Raw genomic sequence first — 25,552 nt, forward strand, 5'->3', positions numbered from 1 at the left:
ATGCATCTTAGGTACGCTGCTTTATAAAAAAAATATATCTTTTAAACGAAAGTGCTATTTGTGAAAAGAAGATTCATCCAGAAGCTGTAGTACAGGGTACATTCAAGAAGCCAAAACGGATACGTGTTCCCATATGTTAAATAGCTATTCTTAGTAAAAGGAATGTGACAGTCACTGGTGAATTGTTTTGAATGCAACTCATATTAGACGAAGGAGTTGCCCTCTCTCCACAGCATCAAATTTACGATCACCTCAGACAAGAAAGATTATAAAGATAGATGTGAAAGCTGCTAAGCGTAACGTTAATTTAATGCAAAATGCAATCGTTCTGAACAGTTTAGAATAACTTTGCAATGCGGGAATTGCTCTGAGCTGTAATTATCTACGGATGGACCTGGTGCCTGTCGGCTGAAACATCATTTACAATCCGCGGTGAGACTGACGAGGCGGGACCGCCGACAGGATGGTGGAGCGGTCGGACCGAGCCCCTCTGCTGGACTGGGAGGAGGTTCCGTCCGCGGAGAAGCCCGGGGGAGCGACACCGGCGGCAGCAGCGGCCAAGGACCGACTGGCGAGCCCCTCCAACAGTCGTGCCTCATCAGGATGCTCCGCGCCGGGGTTTGGGTGGAGCAGCGGTCCGGGGGGTCCCACTCCCAGCAGGTCTGTCTCCAACGCAGACGGCTGCAGCGCCCCGCCCGCGACCTCCAGCACCCCGGCGGGCAAGGATGAAGCGCTGCGTCCTGACAACGAGGAGCATCTCTCGGATCCAGGGTCGAGGGAAGTGTCGCTGGAAGACAGGATGGTGAAATGGGAGGAAAAGGACCAGATTGTGTCGGTCTTTGTGGTTACATTCAATACCAGATCAGGTGGGACATAAAATGTGCAACGTGGATTTATTATTGCTGTGATAAATAACATACAACGTGGTTGCGGAAAAAGGATCATGTTTATAGACAGGAAATGAAAAAAATAGACGAAGCCTGCCTCGTCTAATGCCAGCAATTCTTGTGTCTGACGCCCAAAATGTAGAGCGCATGTTTCAACCAAGTCTGCAGAACCTTCTCCGACAGGTGTGGCTCTTTCTGACCTGACCATAAGTGTAGAGACATGATTAAAAGCCATGCCACCGTCTGTCTAACTGTAGAGCAGACATGTCGCAATGTCAGGAGGAGTTCTGTGAGGGAAATCAATCAGCTGGTTGTTCCTGCAGAGTCGGCCTATACATTCTGAATGAGGGGCATGTTGAAGACAGGATGGGCCCCCTGTGGAATAGTAGCCAAATCAGGTTACTTACCTAGAGAGCGAATCAGTTTAAGAATCATGAGATTTAATGTTTCAATGTTTTTTAATGTTTTGATTGCGACACAGGAGATTCCCTACAGGGTGGAGCTGGGCACCTTTTTCTGATTTTGCTGCATGTCAGATTGACATGACACCAGGAGAACAGGTTCATCAGGAACATGCTTTTTAAATATCTGCTCAGTGGAAGGGTCCACCGCTACCACCATGTCACACAGTCTGATAGGAGGAAGGAAAGGCCTCAGTTTGAAGCCAACAAATAAGACTCCAGGTAGATTAGCTGGATCAATTACAGGTCTGCACAGTCCCTGGAGGAAAAGATACCCTTTTATTCAGTATGTTATTCAATGTTTTCATGTTTGCAGAACAACCAAGATGAAACAGTGTTACAAATTGCACAGAGCCATAATATATTCTAAAATATCTTTTATGTTCACTGTTTGTGCACTCAAATGTCACCCTTATGCTAAAATGTAAAGGAAAATATACCTCTGCCTTAGCATCACAACAAAGTGTAGACTATTATGACAATTGTGTCTGTGTTTTGGCAAGATATCACAAAACATATTAGATAACGCAGCATCAAAAATGTGCCCCATCCCTACTTACAGATAGCAATCTCCACGTACTTCCTTAAAGGAGAAATCCACCCTAAAACCTTGTTTTGTACCTTTTTCTTTAATTAGAGATTGCAGCAGAGAACTCTCATTAAAGAGACGGAGGGTGGAAAGTCACGCAACATCCTTTAAGCTAACGAATGAGACTTAAAAATGTACTAGAAGATTTCTGGGTCTATACTGCACCAGAACAAGTAGAGATTCATTAGAGTAGGATTAGGATTCATTTGAGTATGTCACCTATAATAAGGCTGGCAGAATTGCTTAAACAGAATATTGATTTGAGGATAATTTCTTGCAGAGTTTAGTCCAGCATCAAGAGCCGAATGATACATCACAAAGCAAAGCATTCTGATTGTGTGCTTTTGTTCACAAATGGGATGTAAAATATGTAATGAAAACACATCATGTCTTATTGGTCTGTCTGTACAGGAAGTCAATCTGACAGGCACTTTGCACTGCGTGATACTTAAAGCTAAATGCTTGAAGTCAATAACAGCTGTCAGAGTGGTAACAGAGCCGCAGGTGGCTTTTAGTCTCAGTGGATGATACAGACCAACTCATCAACTCATGTGGCAAACTCCACTGACTGATACATGTAAGCTAATGATTAGACTGAAAACCACACTGGCTGAGTCACCTTCTCATATCAGGCCGTATTTGCTCAGCTGCCACTCAAGCGTCAGCGCCCTGCCGACACATAATGAATTTCACAGGAATCCAGTCGGGGCTGTTACATGAACATGAAATGAAATGGCGATAATATATTTACCGTCTGGTCTTGTATCAGTGTTTGTGTGCCCGCCTGTGTATGTTAATATTATCCCTCTGTTGTGTGGGTGTGATAGGAAACATGCTGGAGTGGTGTCTGCCCAAAGACATGGACCTGGAGGGAGTGGAGTTCAAAGCCATCGCCAGCGGCTCTCACCGAGTCACCACAGACTTCATGTAAGTGTGTGTACACAGGCATGATCAGGATAAGTATTTGCACAGCAGAGGAGGTTGTTTGCCTTTTTTAAGGATCTGAAGGACACAACCAAGTGGAGGAAGATCATTTAGAGTATTAGGATGCAGCCCCATGTCTTCATCCTGGCAGGACAGAACGACAGAAAGTGTTGCCCGGCACAAGGAAGAAAAAAAAAGCCCAGCCATCTGGCAGTGCCTTTGCTTTTCATGACTCATGGCTTCGTCTGTCTCCCTCTCTCCCTGCGTCCACAGCTACTTCCGGAAGGGCAGCTACTTTGGCCTCGCCTGCTTTGCCAACATGCCGGTGGAGAGCACGGTGGAGAGGGGGGCGAGAATGAAGTCGGTAGGGATCCTGTCTCCTTCCTACACCCTGCTCTACCGCTACATGAGCTTCCTGGAGCACCAGGTCAGGTAAGAGGTGCTAGTTTGTTCAACAGAGTGGTCTACTTAATGCACACGGCAGGAGCCGTTACTTTCACTGAACAAACAGACTTGGAATCAGGGCTAATGATCATTATCAGTGGTGATTCTCCTCTCAATAGTTTTCTGATTAATCAATAACAAAATGCCCAATCACAATTGGGGCACCTTGGCCTGGGGGACGACTTCAACCCAAAGACATTCAGTCAACAAAAACAACCTCACCACAATGTCCATTTAGTAGCTGTCCTGGAGCTTTCTGATCACATCACACGATCTTCTTCTGGAGATTAAGTTTCCCTTGTTGTCATGGAAAGAACAACATTGAAAGATGTTATAAAATAAAAGCAAAACCTCACCTTTGAGAAGCTGAAACCAGAACATATTTGCCTGATAAAGGACTTAAAATGATTAACTGACACTGCTGTTGTTTGAATACACATACCTCTACTGTTTTTTATTGGGGGGAACGACAAAGCATAAGTCGCAACGACCAAAAGTGAAGCTAGAAGACATATCCTTCTCAGTTAAAGAATTATTAACAAGAGTCTACAAAAAAGGTTTTTATATGGTTGCTGATCCACATAAGTTCTATATATCAGAATGCATTTGTCTGTTGGTACCCACTAGTATGAGGCCTCAAGTATGGCAATATTAGTCCACAGGTAAATTCAAATATGGCCTCTAGGGGCAGCTAGTGGGGCTTTTTCACTCCTCTTACCCTAGTTCCTCTTCTTCCCTCTTTCCCCTCATCTCAAATAGACCACTGTCACACTTTCTGTGGTTCCCGTTTTCTCTTTCTCAAGCCGCAGATCTCCTTCAACAATGCTTTTCATTCACAGGCCCGTATACTTCACTGTCACATCCCAAGATTGGTCACACCCCTGTCACGCTTTGAACACACCTCTCTCTATATTCAGTCCCTCCTCCTCTTCCTCCTCCTCCTCCTCCTCCTCCTCCTCCTCCTCCTCCTCTGCACAGTTCCCACACTCCAGCCTCTCCTGGCCTCCAGTCATGCAGCGGTCATGCTCCTTACTCATCATTCCCCACGTAGCTCGCTCCAGATTCCCCATCTGCTGACTGCTATGGCAGTTATATAAAGGGCTCACTGTTGGTCATGAGGTGGTAAAGATATTTAGGAATTCATGGAAACTTTCCCCTTTTTTTCTCTTTCCCCTTCCCTCTGTTTCTGCTTTAGTGAAATACTGTGAACTGGATAGTGGTTATAGAATAATAATAAAAAAAAACATCACATTGTTTTTCCTATGTACTTTGGTAGCATGTAAGACCCAGACTGGTATGCTGCCCACTGCATATTGGTGGCAGTTCAGCTTAGTCCAGTCTGTTGTTACAGAATGAGGGTTTCCAGGCCAAATTCATTTGTATTACAAAGAGCTGCAGCTGATCATTTGTTTCACTATATTACATTCTGCACTAATTAGTGACTGTTAACACATGCCGTCCACATTTTAGCTCTCCATTTAAAAACAAATCGGCTCTCTTTGCTGAACAAGAAGTATTTACATGTGTTTAATGTAGGCATTAATACATTTTGCCAAATGTCTTGAATAAGAAGTGTGACTGGAGCTTTTCAGTGTGCTGTGTGACATGCTGTTGGCAGCGTGTGGATTTGTTGGCAGGCTTGTGCAGCTGTAGCAAAGTAACTTTGGTGATGTTTGTTTTGTGTGTTGAAGAGCACCATGCATCCTTTTTTAAAATGATATTGGGATTGATTGGAATAGTTTTGGTTGGGATCGTTATACTCGAATTTGAGCTGAAACTGTATTGTGACAATGTCATTTGTTTTGTTCCCTGCTCCAGGCTCCAGCTTCAGTCCCCAGGCCACTACTCTCCCCTGGAGGCCTTCTATGAGGACAAGAGAGCACTTCTGCCCCCCAGTGGTGATGGTGTTGTTACTGCATGTCCAGCCAATGCCTGGGGAGCTGCAATCAACCACAGCATGCACCCTGAGATGAAGGTAGTAGGGGACAGTTCCACTTCGACAACTACGTCAGCTGGTGTTTTTTTTTTTTACACTATATTACTCAGTAACCTCTGTGTTTGAATACCTGGACCAGATCACCCACCCTGCAGGCTGTATGTCCCAGTTCATCCGATTCTTTGGGGAGCAGATCATGGTGCTGTGGAAACTGGCTCTCCTTCGCAGACGCATCCTCATCTTCTCCCCCCCACCGGTGGGCGTGGTCTGCTACAGAGGTGGGAAACATCTGGATTTATTCACAAGGGCTTGAATAGAAGTTTAAAAGAATAGTTTGACATTTGGAGAATTACACATATTTGCTTTCTTAAAGATTGATAGCACTCTCATGTCTGGCGGTTCAGTATGAAGCTGGAGTCAGCAGCTGGTTAGCATAGCTAAGCACAAAGACTGGAAACAGGGGTAAACAGCTAGCCTAGTTATGTCTGCTCACCTCTAAAGCTCCTTGATTAACACGTTTTATCGAGTTTGTCGAATCTATACAAAAAACAGTTTCCTTATGTATTTACTCTACGAAAGGTTTACACAATCTTTCACAGCTCTGAAGCCCATCAGAAAACGATATCTTTTACTAATTCATAGTAAGAGTCAGCGTGCATGCCGTTCCTTTCCAGCTGCGTCAGTGTTGGACAGCCTAGACGTCATGCACACATTCACATCCTGTGTTGCTCTCTTTCTCTCCCACACTCATGCATCATTTTTCTAATTTCTCCATCCACCCCCTCGTCCCTCTCAGTGTACTGCTGCTGTTGCCTGGCAAACATCTCCATCCCCGGGATCGGTGTGGCTGTGCCCGAGTTCCGCCCCTTCTTCTATGTTAATGTGGCTGATATCAGCGCCCTGGAGAACGAGCTCTCTTACGTAGCATGTAAGTGGATGCTCGAAACACGTTAACAATCCTGAAAAAAGCCCCACTGGAAAAAGTGGCTGGGTGGTCTGATATACACCATTCGCGGGTATTTATGTGATTAGCATATGTCAAATCTTAGAGATCCTGTATTTGTTTGTATGCTCAGGTACTACTGAGAAGATCTTTGAGGAGAAGAAGGATCTGTATGATGTGTATGTAGACAATCAGAATGTAAAGACCTGCAGAGACGGCCTGAAGCCTCTGCTCCGCCTCAGCACAGCAGACAGGGAGAAATATCGCAAACTCACTGAACAGAGGTAGGTGAATCATAAATCATAAAATCATCTCCAACACAACACACACAGCAGAATAAAATATATCAGGATCTTAACTTCTGCAAAACAGAAAGTGAAAGTGAAAATCACCTCTGTGGTCCAAACTGATATATTAAATATAAATATAATAAATATTGAATGGATTACCATGAAAATTGAGCATAGACATTTATCTTTCCCAGAGGATGAATGGTAATAATGATGACGATCCCTTAACTTTGCATCTGGTGCCACTGCCCCATCAGCCTCAGATGTACTTTGTGTTTAGTGCTAATTAGCATATGCTAAAACACTAAACTTAGATGGTGACCATAGTAACCATTATACCTGCCAACTTTAGCAAGTTAACATGGTATCAGCATTTTGTCATTTTAACGTTTAGCTCAAGGCACCCTGTACTTATGAATCACAAGTAGTGCACTCTCTCCAAGGAACAGCTAGAAATAAAAGTGTGCGTCTGTGTGTGTAGGCAGATGTTGCTGTACTCCCAGGAGGAGAATGGAGACTGTGTGTCCAGTGAAGAGGACCTCTTTATTCTGTAAGTACACGATTCATTTAACCAGCCAGTGGTGCTGTGCTAACTGTTCAACCACGGTTCGCGGAGCAGACACAACGTGGATCTTTTTATGAGGATCCCGGAGAGCACGGCCGGCACAGTGGCAGCTTAGAAACTTAAAACTGAATCCCAGCGGTAACGAGCCTGACATACTCTGACCTTTCTCCCCATACAGTCGCTGTTGTTGTTGTGTCTCACAGATCTGCAGATTTGTGTGCTTTTTCCATGTCATCGCTGCTACTGTTCAGCATGGAGACATGAAATGAAACCACAGGCATGTGGGAGGAAAGCACACAGGGCAAGGGGAACCTAACAAAGGGAAAAAAGTCAACTTTGTAGATGTTCTCTGAAAAATCAATCAAATTGAGTGTATTTGAGTCGTGGAGCTGGGTATAGAGCCATGTAACAAATTCTCTCTACCACCTTCCCTCTACATCTTATCCAGGTTTTTCCTGGAGCAGAACAACAGGATTTTCCAGACCCTCAGTGAGGTGGCAGGGAGCGCCGATCCCACGCTGACCCAGGAGAGTGTGAGGGCCATGGGTCTGGATCCCCATGGAGACAGGCTCTTCCTGCTCCACCTGCTGGAGATCTACGGCTACGACACCCTGCTGGTGTCGGAGCAGCTGTGCTGTAGTTGAAAGACAACAGATGGTCGGCTGTCCGCCTTTCATCACTGCTGGTTTTATAAGGGGGTGGATTTGCATCGAGTGAACTTTGAGTGCTGCACTACTGGCTTCTTGGAGTCTTCAGGACTGTTTGAGCCTCCAGGAATTTCTCTGGTATAAGTTTTGTTGTTGTATATCTCCCCGTGTTTCTTTTTTTCAACGTGGTTCTGCTCCCTCACAACCTGATGGCAAGAGCAGCAATAACAACTTTCATGTAGTTTAACCAAGAGTGATGTGGTCAATTGTACAGCCTCGCAGACAGAAACTCACCCTTAAGATGGATTACTCACCCCTGGCTGACTGACAGCGGTCCTCTGGATCGGATGCAGCTGCAGTATTTCAACAATGAACCGCGTTTTGAATGCCATGGATGGGCAGGTCCAAACCCAAGATGATGATGAAATCAAATAAATACTAAAGTGGCCTGTGAACTGTGAACAAGAAGGTGAATGACAGAGCAAGTGACTTCTTGCAAAGTGAAGCCAGAGATTTGGAGATTTTCAGTGAACAAAATGTGTACTGAGGATTAATGTATGACAGTGAAAAAGAGAGGTAGCCTTCCTGTAAATAAGTTGGTTTTTTTCCTTTGTGTACAGTTTGTCAGTCTGTGTGTGATATGGGGTCCGCCTCTCTGCCAGTTTTGCTGTCCTTGTATCAAGTGCTGGATTTAAACATCTCATTTTGAAGCCTCTATGTCCAAATCAGGTCCTCCTTTCTTGAAATCGAACTCGTGTCACAACAAGCAGGTCAAACCGCCTTTGTCTTCAAGAGCCATGTCTGTATGCACTGCTGTTTAAGTGGCACTTAATGCGACACATGACACAGTTTGCCATTTAATGTGACGACTAATTCTTTTTGGTCTGACCCAAGACCAAATCAGATTTTCTAACGATGTCCAACAGGCAAGGGTGATGTCCACATGGACATAGAGGCAATTTGTCGGCTGGGCCTGCAGTTCAGAGGAATGAGCTGCAACACAAAGAGCACCGTTTAGTCTTTAATGCTTTTCTCAAATGTCCCGTTATGTTCACAACTCTAGTGTCAAGACAAAGTCTGGCCTTCAGGGGACGAGTTCACAACGTTAGATGATTCTCTCAATTCAGAGACACCAAGTTGATTTGTCTTTAACAGCTACCATCGGCAGAATAGATTTAGAATCAGTTTAGGCACAATTCTTTAACTTTTAAGCTCTGTACATTTTGAAGCACACCATATTCTTTCAACAGCAAACAGAGAAGTTGCACTTGTTGGTATCTTATGTTGTGTATTGCTGTTGATACATGATGTAGTGCATAAGTGACTAAAGAAACACTAGACCACTAGGTTCTTTGTTAGAAGGCAGAAGAACTGAAAAATGACATATACACAGCTGCTGCTACATCACTGGCTTGTTAAGTTGTTAATGGCAAACGTGTAAGCAAACAATGGCCTAATTACACATCCAGCAAACACAAAGAAACATTAGCATTCTTGTGGAGTCGTGTTCTTTTGTGTGTCCATTTCTTTTAGCTCTGCTTTGGTCTTCACCAACTCCTGAGGTCTTTAAGCTGCTAGCTGTTCGACTTTCTTTGAAGCTCCTGTTTAGTGCTGGATAGGTGGAGCGCAGTCCGTTTATCGCAACATTTTGCCAAAAGCAAGTCTGTTGATGCTGGAATCATGGTTGATGAGAGCAGGGAGGCTGAACCATGCATCAGGGTCGTGTCTGGTAACCCTAGATTTGTGGAATTCTCGCCAGATTTGTACAAACACAGAAACCAAGTGACTTATTTGAACCCAAACCATGACCTTTCCTAAACCTAACCAAGTAGTTTTGTTGCCTCAAACTAACCAAACTGCGTGCAAGAGTTTCTCAAATCTAGAGTTACCATCTAGACACGAGCACAGATCAGGTATACTTTAGCAATTCATGTGGAATAGCGACGTCAGTGTTTTGAGGAATTTCCTTTAGAGTAACCATCACTACATAATTGCTACGTGAAAATACATGCACTGAAATATAAAAAAATTATATTGAAATAACATCACTGAAAGTCAGTCATATTGTTAATTTGCCGTTTCCTCTTCCTGCTTGAACCATGCTGCACACTAAGCTAACCTGGTGCTTTGGTTACCCCATGGGCTTTGTGCCCAACACATACAAGATATGATGAACTCCTAACAACAAGCTAAAGGTTATTATTCAGTCATTGTCTGTTTTACCGTGATCACTTTGATCCATTTCATTCTTTTTAAATGTATTATGTTTATTTAGAGTTTGTTTAGCTGTAAATCATCATCATCAGTGTAAATATTCAATTGCTGTAACACCATCTGTGAAGAAATGGGATCAGTTGAATGTGTTTTTTAAGGCAATTATGATCCCACAGAGCCTCAGTGTATCATCGAAACCCTCATGCAATTATGTGTTCCAACTGTCCGCTGTAAGAAAACAACCTTGAGCATATTTTCACTCCACATCGCATGGCACCTTAGGCAAGCTGTACAGAGCTGAAGCAGCCATCTTGGTAGTTGAAGGGGTAGTCCGACTCATGTTAAAACACCTTCACTTTATTTATTTTACTGTAAACCATTTCAGAAATAAAGTGCATCGCCACTTAAGGAAAACACAGTTCTCACTCTGAATATTGTGTATTAACAACCTTTACATTCCTTAATTTCATCTCTAGATTTCATTAACTTTATCAAATGTGCTACTGTCTTTACTGTCTAACATCAATGGACGTCTGTTGCTGTACGTTCATGTACATGCTTCTATGAGAACTTTCCATAGTGCCCAATCTCAAACATTCAGGAGTGGTTTCCCTTGTTGCCATTGATGATACATTCCTCGCCACTAGACACGCTTCCATCATTGACATTACCATTAATGCCACATCCGGAGCCATTGGTGGTGATGTCACAGCCACAGAGTGTTCCCGCTGGCATCCTTCCTGTCACAGCAACTTTCAGAGCAGTCAGCCAGCTCTGCTTGAGGTCCAAGCCATCACAGGAGAAAGTGTGGGTGGTTTTGGATTGGCTTAAACAGAAACAGGGCTGACCCTGGAGCTCCTCCACACTGCAGCCCAGTAGAGGTATACAGGACAGGGGCTTCGCATCCTGAAGATATGGGGGGGGGGATGAAAGGAACACAACTGAACACCTACAGTATGGGCGATTTTTGTTCGACATGTTTGGCTGCGCTCTTCACCACCGTCATAGGACACTTTACTAGTGGTTTGTTCTTTAATTTGTACACCTACAAGAGAGACTTCCACCCAACTAACAGTGAAATACAAACAGAAACAAGTATGTAGCATCATTACTCAAAGTTTGAGAATGAAAATGCAATAGTAGTATAATAGTAGACATAATATATTAAAGGATAATACAGTATATCACATTGTTACAGAATTATTATCCTCTATCACAGAGATCCCTACCTGTGGTGCAGTGTACAGATAGAGGACTGGAGGTTCAGTCCTGGTGATAACAGACCACACCTGTTGCCAGGTCTTGGGGTTGTCACCATAAAGCAGGAAGCCACTCATTACGTAATCACGGAACACCAGAGATGCCTCCGAGTGGGAGAACTCACAAAAGAAAACACAATGCTGTTAAAGACTGACGATGACAAGAAAGTCTTCCATTTTCTATGCAGAATATACAAAACTAGAATTTTTAATGTCAGTTTTAGTGTAAATGAAATTCTAAAATGAAATTTGTAAAGTCAAGTTTGTAAAATGGGGAAAAATATACAAGTTTATATGTCCAGTTATGACTAAAGGGTATGATTATCATTGTTTAGAAAGCTAAACCCTCGTCATAACTTTTAGCACACAAGGCTCACCTCCAGTATTCTCCTCTTCTTTCCCTCCACCTTCTCCCCTCTCTGGCCAATCAGGATGGAGTAGCAGGCTTTGCATACTTTGTTCAGCTTGTTACCATCATACTCTAAAGCCACTTTATTGTCTGAACACTTCCAGCACACCACCTGAGGAGCAGAGAAGCCATCACTGCTACATTGTCCTAAAGTGAGGTTTTTGTCTGTGTTGGCGCGAAGCCATCACATCTGGTCACTCACGCAGCCACAGGCTCGGCAGTGATGTCTTCTCCTGGTGAGCGCGTTGAAAGGCTCCTGACATTTCATGCACACGGTCACCTCGTTGTCCCTGATCCAGCGAGGGGCCCGTCGGCCTAGTTCCTCTGTCTGTAAAATACACGCACATCAGCTGGTATGTTTTATAGTCTCCCAGAATTTTCTGAATAGATTAGAAATACACAAACACCTACTGGGTCTTCTACATTCAGCTCCTTAGAAGCCAATTTGAAGGTTTCATTTTTCTTCTGAAACACGTCAATGGCTTCCTGAATTACCTGGAAACAAAACTCAGTTGACACCATTGACGCTTTTCCTGATCCATATAATATTTAATATGTTGTACCAAAAACTAAATAAAACGCCCCGTTACCTTTATCCACTCATCTCTGTCTTGTTCAGAGCTTAAAAAAAACAAAAAAAAAACAAAAAAAAAACAACGAATTACAATTGAACTGAAACTCACACTTAATGCACTTACTGTATATGTACAATGTACAGAAGTTTAATATCACAAGATTATGATTGAGTAATTTAAAATCAAATCAAATGTACTTTCTAACTCAGCCGGCACAACCCTCTAAGTTTGTTATCCAACATGGCAAATTTATAGGACGACAAGTTTACAACACACACACACACACACACACACCTGCTCTGTAGCTCAAGGGTCCTCTCCTTTCCAGAGACCTGGAAAGTGTAGGGGTGGTCTTCATTGGTGGTCTGCTGCACCTGCATGCCATCCACCCCGATCCTGCAGCGGACAGTAAATCGCTGCCCAACCAGGCTGAACTTAGGAGTGCAGCACAGCAGAAAGTTGTTGAACTGCGGAGAAAGGTTATACACCAATGTTCCTTTTATGATCTGTAAGGTATATTGGATTTACATTTCAGGCAGTCGAAGCTAGGGGGACTCAAAGTGCAGTTTAAAATAACCCTGTGACTTGCTCTATGATAGAAAGGTAATTGGAGGGGTAGATATGTACATTCAAAAAGGTGTTTGGCAGATTATGGATCATTGTCTCAACAAAAAATGCCCAAAAGGTGTAGAATCAGTTTCTGCATATACACATCAGTGTTCTAACCAGGAATAGGTGCCTCTCCATGGCAGATGTGTTCCTAGCAGCAAGCTTGAGCAGACGACCTTCCCTGAGGAACTCGTTGGCCGGGTTGACCACTTCCTCCTCTCCGACCATCTCATAGATCTCCAGCAGTCGCTTCAGGCTCTCCTACAGGGAAAGAAAAAGCATCACTGAAACAGATTTGTATGGACACAAACATAGCTATCACATTAGAATGAAAACCACAATATCAGGACCAGTTTTGACTATATAAACACACACACACACACACACAGTTAATGTGGTGATGAAGTGGTACGTAATGGCAACGTACAGCTTTGTGGATGGCGCTGTTTGAGTGGGTGGCTGCCATGGAAATGGTCTGCAAGGATTCTGCAGGAGGAGACAAAAGGAAGAGGTTCATTCTGCTCATTAAAGACGTAATGGCCAATCAGAGACAGACTGGCACTTTATGGAGGGACAGGGAGGTACCATAAAAATCTGACCAGTTAAGCGCTGATACAGCATACTTACTGCGAGCGAACTCATAGTCCAGGTTATCCTCGGGCAGTTTCTTCAGGTAATCCCTGAGCAGCATCTCATAACGTGGAACCCTCTGAACTGGTTCCAACATGTGGTGCTGCAGGGTCAGGCTGCCACACACCTCCAGACTCTAAAAACAGGACAACACATATGCAACGTCCCGCTCAGATCTCCGTACTTTTAGGTGCATAGGAATAAAGCCAGTGTCAATTGTCTTACCTGTACGTCCTGGATGATGTTTCTGAAGGCAGAGGAGCGTTCGGTCCAGGTCCTCACCAGCTCCATGGCCTGGTCAAAGTTCCTGACATAGTCTGCATACATCCTCAGGAAGGGTGCATGTTGCAGCAGAACATTACCCAGGCCTGGGCTCTCACACCTACATTTGGTGGAAGTGGGAAGGCCAAGGTAAGGGTAAGGGTCTTGTTATTTAATTAAAGAGTTACAAGGCCATCTATAAGTATTTGGACACTGACACGTTTTTCTTTTGTTGGTTCTTTACTCCGCCAGATCTTCTGAAATTAAGTAATGACTGTGAGGGTAAAGCACAGACTTTCAGCTTTAAGTCACATTAATCATGTAGGTGGTTGTGGCCCTGTTTATATACAGTTTCCCAATATTAGGGGACGGAAAATAATTTGAGAAAATGAACATAACCCTAAAGCCATTGTATTTAATGTTATGGTAGCAAGTCCTGACGTCAACTACGCAAAGACAAACGTTCAGCATCTTCCCTGGTGATGCTCTGCCAGAGCGGCACTGCACACGTGCAGAAGACCAGAGCGAGAGCAAAAAAACTTAGGGGAAAAAAATAAGCAAGTAAAACAGATGTTCAGTCGACATTCTGCTTTCTTGCCTTAAAAAAAAAAAAACCTAGATTCATCCTGCTACCACAAACAGCTGTGGCATCATCAACCCCACCATGTTTAGCCGAGTTGTTGACAGTTGTAAAGTGATTTTATTTGGTTAAATGAACACCTACCACTGGCGGATGCACTTTTCCAGGTCAGGGAGCAGGAACTGGCTGTGGAAGGAGTAGATGGAGGAAATGTTGGAGAAGATATTTCTAATCACCTCAGGGGGAAATGAGCCTTGGCCTGCCTCTTCTGTTAGGCGCGAGCAGAACACCTGTGGTAGGAGTTAGAGAGGCGTGATTGATCTTCTATACATGACAGGGTTATCCTAACCCTATCCCTCAATATAACAACAAGCAATAGAAAAAGATTTTATTTTATTACAGACTATTTTCTTTGTTTTCATCAGGTGCATTACGAGGTTACCACACTGACCTGGTCTAGCAGGTGGAGACGAGCCACATAGGCCCTCTCTGTCTGCAGGAGTTCACTGGCTATCTTGTACAAATTCTGCTCCGTATTCTGTTCGTCTTTTGGCTCACCTCCTCCTCCTCTCTCCTTTCTCTTCTCTTCCTTTTGTTCACCTTTAGACTCCTTGTGAATCCTGCCATCTTCCGTAGTTGCCTCGTTCCACCGGCAGGAAAACTTGGAGCCATATCCTATGGGTGTCTTGCCTTTCTCCATTTTGTCACTTATTCCCTTCCCGTTTACCACTGTGTGATCTTTCCCCTGCACTATGCCATTCATTGGTCCTGGGGAATGTTCTTTGCCATAGCTTGATAGATGGGCTTCACTTGTGGCATGACTGAGTCTGTGGTTAACTGGTGCGTTGATGGTGATGGCTGGCCCGTTGCAGTTGGGGGATTGCAGCGGTTTCAGTGGCGAACGGTCAACTTTTTCAATGGGAATCCTGCAGAAATTAAGTGCATCTATCATTGAAAATTCAAGTAATATTCACATATGATTGGATTCTATATAGTGCTAAATATACACACATGCTATGGGAAGGTATTCAGGTAATCAAGGTTCAGAAATGGACCAAATAAAAAATCCAACCTGCTCTCATTCAAGTAAAAGATCAAGTCAGGCACGCTCAAAGATTTCCCCGCTTTCTTCTCTTGTCCTTCCATCTTGCCGCTTGGGATTCTGTGCAGTCCTAGCCAGGATTTAGAGGTCTTGGCGGGGCTGTAGCTCCCCATCCTCCCCTGCACGGGGCTGGGGGTCCGCAGTTTTCCTGCAAGAGGGCTCTGGTTCCTTGGGGACAACTTAGCAGGGCTGTGCCATCCTTCCCTCGATGGGCTGCAGCTCTGAATTCCTCTTTTGCCTGGACTTGGAGATCCTAAATCTGGACTGCTTGTAAGATTTGGAATCCCCTGAGTATGTCTGGCAGGGCTGACATGTACTCCAGATACTCCATTCAAAAAACTGTTCCCTCGTCTCCTGACTGGACTAGGGGAACCTAGACAATTATGAACCGGGCTGACACAGGGAACAGAAAGTCCACAACCTCTGTTGGGACTCTGGTCTTGCTCTGTGCCATTAACTTGTTGAGGTTGTAATTTTCCAGTAGTGGGGCTGTGGGCTTGAGCTTGTCCTGCCCTCAGAGGACTCTGGAGGTGAGCTGGTTTAGGAGGCACTGCAAAGAGATAAACAGGGTGCTTGACCAATTCATGATTAGAGTACAATATCTGGCAGGTACAGTACAGTCCACAAAACAGTTAAGACAAGCGGCGATGTCAAAGAATAAAAGAGGAATTTATTGAATAACACTACTTATTTCTCAGGTTGTGTACGTAGGCTACTGGACTACCTTGTGGTTTGAAAGCCGATCCTTTAGCCGGGTCGTTGTCTTCCTCTGCACCAGGTTTAGGGTTTGTTTCTGATCCACAGACCCGGTCACAAGCACGGCCACAGCTGTACGAGCCACACACTCCACTGCTCACTACTAAAAGAAATACACAGTTACTATTTTCACCATATATACGTACCCCTCCCCCCCCCAATCAATCAAAATAAAATTGACGGATTTTGAAGTTTGACCTAGGCTTGGCTGCAGACCATGCATTTGTATTGAGGACCTATTCTGCTGAGTCCTTAAAACCATTTTGTGGGCATGATTCAGAGGTTCCTCCTCAACAACTATGTTACATGCATACGGAAAAAACTGAACTTATTGTGGTGTCTCTAATCTCTGGGTTGTGTAAAGTTATTGCTGAAGGGTTTATTCTGCACACTATTTTCTTGCATCTTGCACTTGTATAAGCACTGCAGATTGTTGCTGAACAGTATTATGCCCTGTCTATTGCTGCACTTTTCCCTTTTCCCTGTGTGGTATGATACCATGTATGCAGTCACTGGTACTGCATCTGTCATGTGGGAGCTATGTCTGCGACTTGTTTTTATCGTGCATGTTCTGTTTTTTTTTGCCCACACTGCAAATCCATTTTCCTTTGAGCTGATAACGTTAATCAATAGGTATCAGCCCTCAGAACAAATTGGGTCCTCCCCCCAAAAAAAAAAAACTTTCTTAGAAAAATATCAGATTGAAGCTAAAGTAAAAAGTAAACCAGCTATTGCTAAGGTTTGTAACAAAATCCTGTACTGTACAATTTCCCCCCGGGGATCAATAAAGTATTTCTGATCTGATCTGATCTGATCTGCATTTTCAATGTTGGACCAAATGCTTAATTAGATGTACATCTAATAAGGATCCTAACAAGACAACAAACAGCATACATGTTAAACACATCATAGTATTCGCTGCTGTTTGACCGACATCCTAACTTCACAGCAACAACTTACTACTTTCAAATTGTGTAACTGATTGTTTTCTTACCTGCTGTTTATTCCCAAACTCAAATGCAGGATGATCCATTACTTGTACAACATAGTAAAGCGTGCCTGTTAACGCCTGGCTCTGCTGAAGTGCAACAGATTTGTTGGTCATGTGGAGAGGGCTAAAACCTACTTTCTCAACATCGTAATACTTCTGCTTTCTCATTTCTCCATTTTCTCCACAGAGTCAAACCTTTGCTAGTACTATCACTCCCACAGAAACTTGTAGGTTTTTTTTTTTAAAGACAGCACTGACGTCTAGGTGGAGCACAAAACCTTGAGAGAAAATGACAAAAGAGGAAGATGCATGTTGAAGGCTACAGCTATTAGGCGACAGCTTTTTTCCAATTATTCAAAAGCCTCTCCCATTTGATTTGTTATTTTTCACAGAACTGAGATATTGGAAAATTCCAAAAAATCATATGCTGAAATTGTGTGCCGTGACATTAAACATACGTTTTTGTGGTTACATAAAGATATCCAGGCAGCCAGATGATTGAAAAATATTAATTCTTACAGGAATAGTTCAACAACACGCGTCCTCGTCCTTGAGTCACTGCTCCTGGCCAAGAAATAGTCCGGCACATGACCCCCCAATAAAACTACAACATTTACTAGGGATGTCGCAATCAAGTGTTTTTGGCCCCCGATCCCTTGACCATTCCAAATTTTGATTATTTTCATCTAGCTGTCTGCAAAAAAAGTGTCTTACCCAAAATGTCAAACTATTCTATTAATGTTTTCAAGTATTTTTGAACTAAATCCAAAAAGCACTACTGCACATATCAATTTCTAGCCTCTCAATTGTGAAAAAAGCAGAGTGTCCAACTTTTAACATCCCCCTCCCTAAATTTCAATGTTATTTGAACATTGAAAATGAGTTATTATTAAACGCTGTCCTACAAAGTCCTTCTGTAAGTCTTTTCGCCTCTGTAAGCGTGCTTGTTTCAACAAGCCTTGCACCAAGCCAAAGGATCATTTGCATTATAGAGGTCGGAGAGATGGATGGCACTGTTGAATCCTGCATCTGTCAGTACCATTGGAGCAAACATACTTCTCTAATCTGAACAGATAGCTCTGCCTCAAAGGGGAACAGCACAGGCTTTGTGTGTGTGTGTGTGTGTGTGTGTGTGTGTGTGTGTGTGTGTGTGTGATTGACAAATGCTGGTCTCAAGCAGGCAAAGTCCAGGCTGAATCAGGGGAAAGAGATTTGACTGCAGTAATCCAACAAGCTAAGACACTAACAGGCGCAACTGTGCCTAACAAATTCAAATACATGCACACACGCAAAATCCAGTAACATAAACTAGTGCCTTGTTACAATTGCAGTTTTGCATTTGCTCTGTAGCCTTTGCCTTGAATGTAGAACAACTTAGAGCAAATACAGGCCCACTTCTCTCTTTTTGTTCTGTTATTGTAGAATTATTTTGACTAGAATTAATGCCTTAGTATCTTATTTGTTCATACCTTAATATATAGCAACCCAAAAGGAGATACAGACAGAGATATACAGAAACGTTACATACGGTAAAAGCAGGATTTAACTCAATGTCACAAAGATGTCTGTAAATTAGCCTACGCTCTTTCAGTTCATGTAATTAGTTCTCTACAAGCCTGAACATGTATAACACATAATGTGGACAAAAGCATCCCTATCACCTGTACGTGAGGCGTGGCAGTCCACCGCCGCACCTTTGACCTTCCGTCTGACCGCAGCTCGTCTGAACTCCTCCGTCTCGCGGCTGCAGTTCAGAGTCAAACTATTCCTCTTCTTCAAGTCAAACATGGTGACAAAGCAGCCTCAACTCCAACTTTAGCCCGCTGTTTCTCCAGACGACGGGAAATTGTACCGGAAACAGAGAGGGGAGAGCAGCGTGCCAGGTATCCTGATGTTCACGAGCCTATTTCACGTGTTCAATCACAGCCACTAATAATAAGACGGCCGCTTGCCAAGCACCGCCTCTCATTTAAGTCCCCACGCGCCCCCGAACGAGCCCACTGGAGGGAACCGACCAATCAGCCCGCACACCGTCACTTCCCACACTGAGAAGGGGCTCTGTAACATGAACGGGACGGATCTGAGCGCCATGGTGAAATAAAAAGCAGCAAGGTGTTCTCTGAGGACACTCTGAATCAAGTTCTTTTTTTTTTTTTTTTACCAAAGATTTAAATGCTAACAGAACTCAATTAAACTGTAGGTCTAGGGTTATTCATTTATTCATCAGTGAATACATGCATTTATTCATCAATAAATAAATAAATAAACATTGGTAGTAAAAACACAAAATGATGAAGTAAATATCTTTAAATTGTTTGAAATGTCTACAACTCAACATTGATTCATTTCTGTATTTCTACATGTCTAGGCAATTGGGTGGCCTTATGTAATAATAAAAACCTAAAGTAATAATAATAATAATATATTTTTGTTTCTGTTTTATATATTTGCAAACTGAATACCGTTAGGGTTTGAGTTGATTGGCAGGAACTAAACATTTGAAGACGTCACCTTGAGCGCAGGGAAAATGTAATTGCCGATATTTTATAGACCAAAGAACTCGTTGATAAATTGAGAAAATAATAGCCAGATTAATCGATAGTGAAGATAAGTGTTAGTTGCAGCCCTAATAATAATATCCTATAAATAAATACATATGAATAGGCAGCTGTTCAATGTAAAAAAAAAAGATTTAAATAAAAAGATAATTATTTCCAAGAGTGAAAATAACGAATGGACTGCAACTAACTATTGTTTCCATCAACAATTAATCTGACGATTTTCTTTTCGATTCGTCAACTAAACATTTACTAAAAAAAGTGAAAATATACCCATCACAACTTCTCAGAGCCCAGGATAACGTTGTCAAATTGCTTATTTTTGTCCGACAGAAAAATCCAAATGAATGCATTCAGTTTAAAGGCCTCAAACAGAGAAACCCATCTAATTCACACATTTGAGAAGCTGGAAAGCAACAAATGTTTGACCTTTTTGCTTGAAAAATTACCAAAACGGTGAATACCTTCTTAAAGTGCTTTTCCGATCAACTAATCGCTTAATGACTTAAAAAAAATGTTTTAACTATACTCAAGCTGTGATTTAATTAATATCAAACAAAATGAAATCTTTATACTAAAATTATAAAGAATAAATACTATATTATAAATATAAAAGGGCAACTGTTGGTGTTAAATAAATTAAAGATAACCAAATAAAGTCAGTGGTCGTCATGGTGACGAGGACTGACGTGTTGAGCTGAGGCCACAATTCTAATTCCATTCTGCACCTGAGCGCTGACAGGAGCTGAACTCTCGACAAGTGTCTTCGCTTCAATTGTGAAACCAAGTGCTGAATTGTTGGAAAGTGACAAACCCGAATTAATTAAACAACCTTTGAACTGTGGAAGTCTTCAGGGACGAGCTGTTAAAGTGTCGAAAAAATGGCCTCCGCTGGGTTACGCCGTGAGAAATACCTGCTGACCTTAGGCATCGTCCGTGTGCTGGATGAACGCTATGGTAAAACATTAGGCTAGCTACAACACATTTAAGCATCATACATCTATATAGCTCAAAGAAGTGTAAATTAATATTTCACAACATATTATCATGTATAAATATGATTTATTCCATTTTGTTTGGGTGAAAATATTGACCAAGGCCAACATCAAACCATTATGCCTCAATTACAGCTGTGATATAGGTGGAAAATTCTTACAGTTGATTCAATGTTATATATGTGCACCTGTCAGGTGGAATATGTATGAATATTAATGTAGGAATTTGAGAAACATCCATTTTGAGGGGGGGTACTAGTGTCGTCGAGTTAACATTGAAAGTATAGGACAAAGATGGCGACTGGGCCATTTTTTAAAAAAGGCTAAAAGTTGTGTCTATTGCACGCGTCATGGTGACGACATCAGAATCAGAATCAGAATCAGAAGCACTTTATTGATGGGGGGGATTGTACAGTACCGGTGCTCCCATTCAAGAGTAGAAAGTAGCATAAATTTACAGCTAAAGTATGAAGAAAATATAAAAATAAAAATATACACATTTACAGTATTTAAGTGAAAAATAAAAGTAAAAGAATATATACAATAACAATGTATATGTATGTGTATATATATGTATTGCACTGTTGTGTATGACTATATATGTATTGCACTGAAACATTTAAAGAATAAATAATGAGGTAGTATATGGCAGATATTGGAAGTAGCATGAGGCTGATGTCGGATGTCGGTGTGGTCAACCTGCACTAACTCGACTGTATGGAGACATAAATGCCTAATGTTAATGAATATATATTTGACTAAATGCAATAAATATAACCAAATGCGACCTCGTTGGTCACTAAAGCCCCTCATAGTGTCATGTTGTGGCCATAATTCAGAGAAAGATATAAAATAAATATTAGAATTTGAAATAATGTATCACAATCTGACATATCCTGCAGTTACGGCCTGCTTGAGACATGGAGCTTAAACGTTAATCACTCTAGTCTCCGCACAGCACAGCAGTCAACATATGTGTTGTCAATCATTTCAGAAACCATCTGTAACATTTTATTGTAAGATACGCAGACAGCCAATCTCAAGGATATTTAAATAGTATTTCATTCGCACCAAGACAAAAAATCTGACAGCAGAAGTTTAGTGTCTATAAAATGCTCATTAACAAACTTGGATTGGATTTGAAGCGGATGAATGTCCTGTTGTGTTTTATACATGTTCTTTTGGCATTGACAATACAAGGAAGACACATATTTTTAGTTATTAGTTTTTGAACTACATGAATTATCTTACATGTGAATAAGGTTTTTCATGATAAGTCTTGCTGTGGAGTGAACTGTGTCACAAATGCACAGCTACCTTGACATTTGAATAAAGGCTTTAATTATTCTGATCATGTCATGACTAATGTTTTCCTTTTTATTCCTTTCCATTTAGTTGCGCTGCCGAGACCAGGACCAATCCTTCAAATGATCCTTACTAACTTGAGGAACCGTCCTGTGAGCAGCGCACACATCGACTCCATGAGCAAGTCGGTCTTCAGCCTGTACCACAGCCTCGTCACAGGTTCAGAAGACTTCCCTGTGATTCCAGTCAAAGGATTCTTCCGCTCGGCCCGGACGGCCACACCCTTTGGCCATACCAAGCAGGAGCAGAGGGAGAACGCCCCACCAACTCCTTTTACGGATGCACCAGCAGGTGTGATGGTGCCTGCTGCAGGCCCGAGCTCTCCTCCAAATATGCTGACTCCAGTTCTCCCTGAGAAGATGGAGCTGGGAGCCCTGAAGGCCGACCGCAGAAACTGCGTCCGCAACGTGGAGACTGATGGCAGCACCGTCACCAGAGTCATCTCCACTGTGTGCCGCCCTGAGAGCACTGAGCTGACCAACCGCTGGAGAGTGACCGACTACAGTGCAGACGGACACGTTCTCATGTCGGCCCTGTGTCAGTTTACCAGAAAGTCTGCGCAGTATGCAGTGACTCCCAGACGGGAGAAGAGGAAGCACACAGAGGAAGAGAGCAGCAGCAGCCAGTCTCCACCAAAGAAACGCTTGAGACTGTGATGGTCATGTGCTCTGCTGCATCCCTTTTGTGGATTCAGCATCTGGCAGGCCAACAAGCTGCATTATTGTGTCCCCTGAGGGCTAGTCTTTGCGTCTGGCAGGACTAGCCACCGCCCATGGTCGCGTCTTGCACCGGGGCCCATGTAGACATGCTGCCTCATATGAGGAATATGTTTGGCTGCGTGGTTACAATTGTACATTTGTATATAGTTTAGTTCATCATAGCTACGACACACAGATCAGTGTTTTTGGAGCGTCTTGCACCTTTTCTTTATTTCTTGGTGCTGGCCTGTGTGTGGTGACTGTGAGGGAGCTACGAGGAACTTTTATTTACTTTTTTAAACTAATTGGACTCATCACAACCATCGCAAGCTTCAGATATCAGCTTAAGCCAAGAACAAGAGGACCTATTGCAACATCTGAAGCAGCAGCGTCACAGCCGACAACACTACTCATCCACCAAAGAAACGCTTGAGACTGTGATGGTCATGTGCTCTGCTGCATCCCTTGTTCTGCCCCTTGTGGATTCAGCATCTGGCAGGCTAACAAGCTGCATTATTGTGTCCCCTGAGGGCTAGTCTTTGCGTCTGGCAGGACTAGCCACCGCCCCTGGTCGCGTCTTGCACCGGGGCCCATGTAGACATGCTGCCTCATATGAGGAATATGTTTGGCTGCGTGGTTACAATTGTACATTTGTATATAGTTTAGTTCATCATAGCTACGACACACAGATCAGTGTTTTTGGAGCGTCTTGCACCTTTTCTTTATTTCTTGGTGCTGGCCTGTGTGTGGCAACTGTGAGGGAGCTACGAGGAACTTTTATTTACTTTATTAAACTAATTGGACTCATCACAATCATCGCAAGCTTCAGATTTCAGCTTAAGCCAAGAACAAGAAGACCTATTGTAACATCTGAAGCATCAGCGTCACAGCCGACAACACTACTCATCCACCAAAGACAGGCAGGTCGACGAGGAAGAACAGGCTGATTGGAGAAGCAGGAAAAGACAGGAACAAGATAGAGGCCTGCGCTTCTCTCCCAGCTAACCAGGCCACGTTTGTGAAGGACAGGATGTCAAGATTTGACTTTTAAAGGAAGGTCCATGTGATATCAGATGCAGAGACTCCTTCATCATCTTCAGTTGAGTTGGCTTTGTTGCAGATAACACCATCGCAACATTTCAACATGGCCAACATGGAGGTACAGCCTCTTCTGGCTGGGCCATATACACTCTGCACACAACTTGAGACAATCCCCCTCAACAAACTGCACTGGAACCCTCTATTGGTCCTGGACTGCAATGATGAACAACAGCCACTTTATGACAGTCGACTTGGTATTTGGTAAGTACTCAATCTGAAAGTGTTTCTGGTGTAGTAGTACTTCTAAATACTACAGTATGGAGCAATAATGACATGACTAGGTAATAAGCTAGAGTTACCAGTAACCAAGTAACATCAAAGATACAAAGGTAACAAACGTATTGACTGTGTCCCTATCTGCTATGTGTCTTTTACAGACAGGTGATGAGATGAGAAGAGACAAGAGGCGAGGAGACAGGACAGCATGCATTGCAAACCCTCTCCGAAACCATCTTTGATAATCCTGAAGCAGCAGATGAGGGGGACATCTGGGGCTGCTCGTCCTCGCTGGAAATGGATAAAGACAGACAAGGTTAATAACCTCAGCAACCAAACAAACTGAGTATTATTCTGATAAGAAATGTATACTCACGTATAAACAATAAGCAATAAAAACCAGAATAAAATCAACAAAATGAAATGAAATACAGTTACAGTGCAGCAATACTTTGTAAGTTGCCTCAGATGCAACAGATGAAATAAAAGTGCAGTAGAGAAACCAATCAATCAAAGGCACAGGAGAACAACAGAGTTTTTAATTTAGATTTGAAAATGGTTAAACTTTGGGCGTATTTGAGATCATCAGGAAGTTGGTTTCATCTGTGTAAAGCATAGTAGGTAATCTGAGTCAAGGTACAACCAGCTGACACCTTTCTCAAGATCTAAGAGCCCTACTGGGTTTATATTCTTCAAGGAGATCAGAAATATATTTTGGCCTGGGATTATTGATTTATAAACTAGCAGCAGTACATTGAAATCTATTCTAAGTAACTTGGTTCTTGTAAGAACAGTTTTTTTAGGAAGACCAGACAAGAGACCGTTACAATAGTCCTTCATGCCTTCATTTACAGCAGGGTGGAAATGAAGGCCTGACTGAGTTTCCCTTAATCTTGTCTGGCTATGACACCTCTAATTCTTGCTACTTGTTTGAGATGGTTATCGCCTTGATGCAGCTGCTGAAGCTCAGATCTGAGTCTATTAAAATACCAAGATTTTTAACTTGGGTTTTTGTCTTTATATCTCCTGAATCAAGCTGAGCAATAACTTTAATTTGTTCCTATTGCCAAATACAATGATTTCTTTCTTGTCTTTGTTTAATTGTAGAACATGTAATTGCATCTAGCTCTTTACTTGCTCTCTGCATTTATAGAGTAGAGACAGGCAAAATGACAGACAAAAAATGTATCATTATATCAAATAGGTTAATAGGTTTTTCATATGCGTTTCAAGAGTTGGTATCTGAAAGGAGGTCAAAGTACCTTGTCAGGCAGAAGCCAATACGCCTCACCACAAAAGTACAGTGCAGTTGCTGCACCAATGGAAAAGATTTGATGTCAGAAGTGGGATTCGAACCCACGCCTCCAGAGGAGACTGCGACCTGAACGCAGCGCCTTAGACCGCTCGGCCATCCTGACTGTACATTCCTTTTCTATAATGGGAAAAAAAAGCGAGTGTAATCCCACCCCCCAGGGATCCATAACGTATTCTGATAAATTGCATTCCCTAACCACACCCGCTTAAAATCTGGTTCCACTGGATTCAGA

At 42.7% G+C, this 25,552-nt stretch overlaps 2 protein-coding genes and 1 non-coding gene across 3 annotated transcripts; 1 reads left to right on the forward strand and 2 right to left on the reverse strand.

Annotated features, from left to right (window-relative positions):
• The first annotated feature begins 463 nt into the window (after nucleotides 1–463).
• Nucleotides 464–7,683, forward strand: LOC139305306 (DENN domain-containing protein 11-like). The gene is made up of 9 exons (XM_070929269.1): nucleotides 464–866; nucleotides 2,765–2,864; nucleotides 3,135–3,293; nucleotides 5,124–5,280; nucleotides 5,381–5,519; nucleotides 6,038–6,169; nucleotides 6,318–6,468; nucleotides 6,956–7,024; nucleotides 7,488–7,683. Exons 1-9 carry the CDS (start codon nucleotides 464–466, stop codon nucleotides 7,681–7,683), a joined length of 1,506 nt encoding a protein of 501 aa, XP_070785370.1.
• Nucleotides 7,684–10,355: 2,672 nt separating this feature from the next.
• LOC139305414 (FYVE, RhoGEF and PH domain-containing protein 4-like) lies at nucleotides 10,356–18,860 on the reverse strand. The gene is made up of 15 exons (XM_070929383.1): nucleotides 18,734–18,860; nucleotides 15,296–15,875; nucleotides 14,675–15,149; nucleotides 14,368–14,513; nucleotides 13,608–13,764; nucleotides 13,380–13,518; nucleotides 13,180–13,238; nucleotides 12,870–13,013; nucleotides 12,438–12,610; nucleotides 12,159–12,189; nucleotides 11,980–12,063; nucleotides 11,771–11,890; nucleotides 11,537–11,680; nucleotides 11,130–11,279; nucleotides 10,356–10,806 (listed from the first exon to the last, which is right to left on the reverse strand). The coding sequence occupies exons 1-15, from the start codon at nucleotides 18,858–18,860 to the stop codon at nucleotides 10,498–10,500; spliced, it is 2,838 nt and encodes a 945-aa protein (XP_070785484.1). The 3' UTR covers nucleotides 10,356–10,497.
• A 6,480-nt stretch (nucleotides 18,861–25,340) lies between these two features.
• On the reverse strand, nucleotides 25,341–25,423 carry trnal-cag (transfer RNA leucine (anticodon CAG)). The gene has a single exon. It is a non-coding gene; the product is annotated as a tRNA-Leu (tRNA).
• Between the last annotated feature and the right edge of the window lie 129 nt (nucleotides 25,424–25,552).

Source organism: Enoplosus armatus, chromosome 22 (assembly GCF_043641665.1).
Source record: "Enoplosus armatus isolate fEnoArm2 chromosome 22, fEnoArm2.hap1, whole genome shotgun sequence".
NCBI classification, from domain to species: domain Eukaryota; kingdom Metazoa; phylum Chordata; class Actinopteri; order Centrarchiformes; family Enoplosidae; genus Enoplosus; species Enoplosus armatus.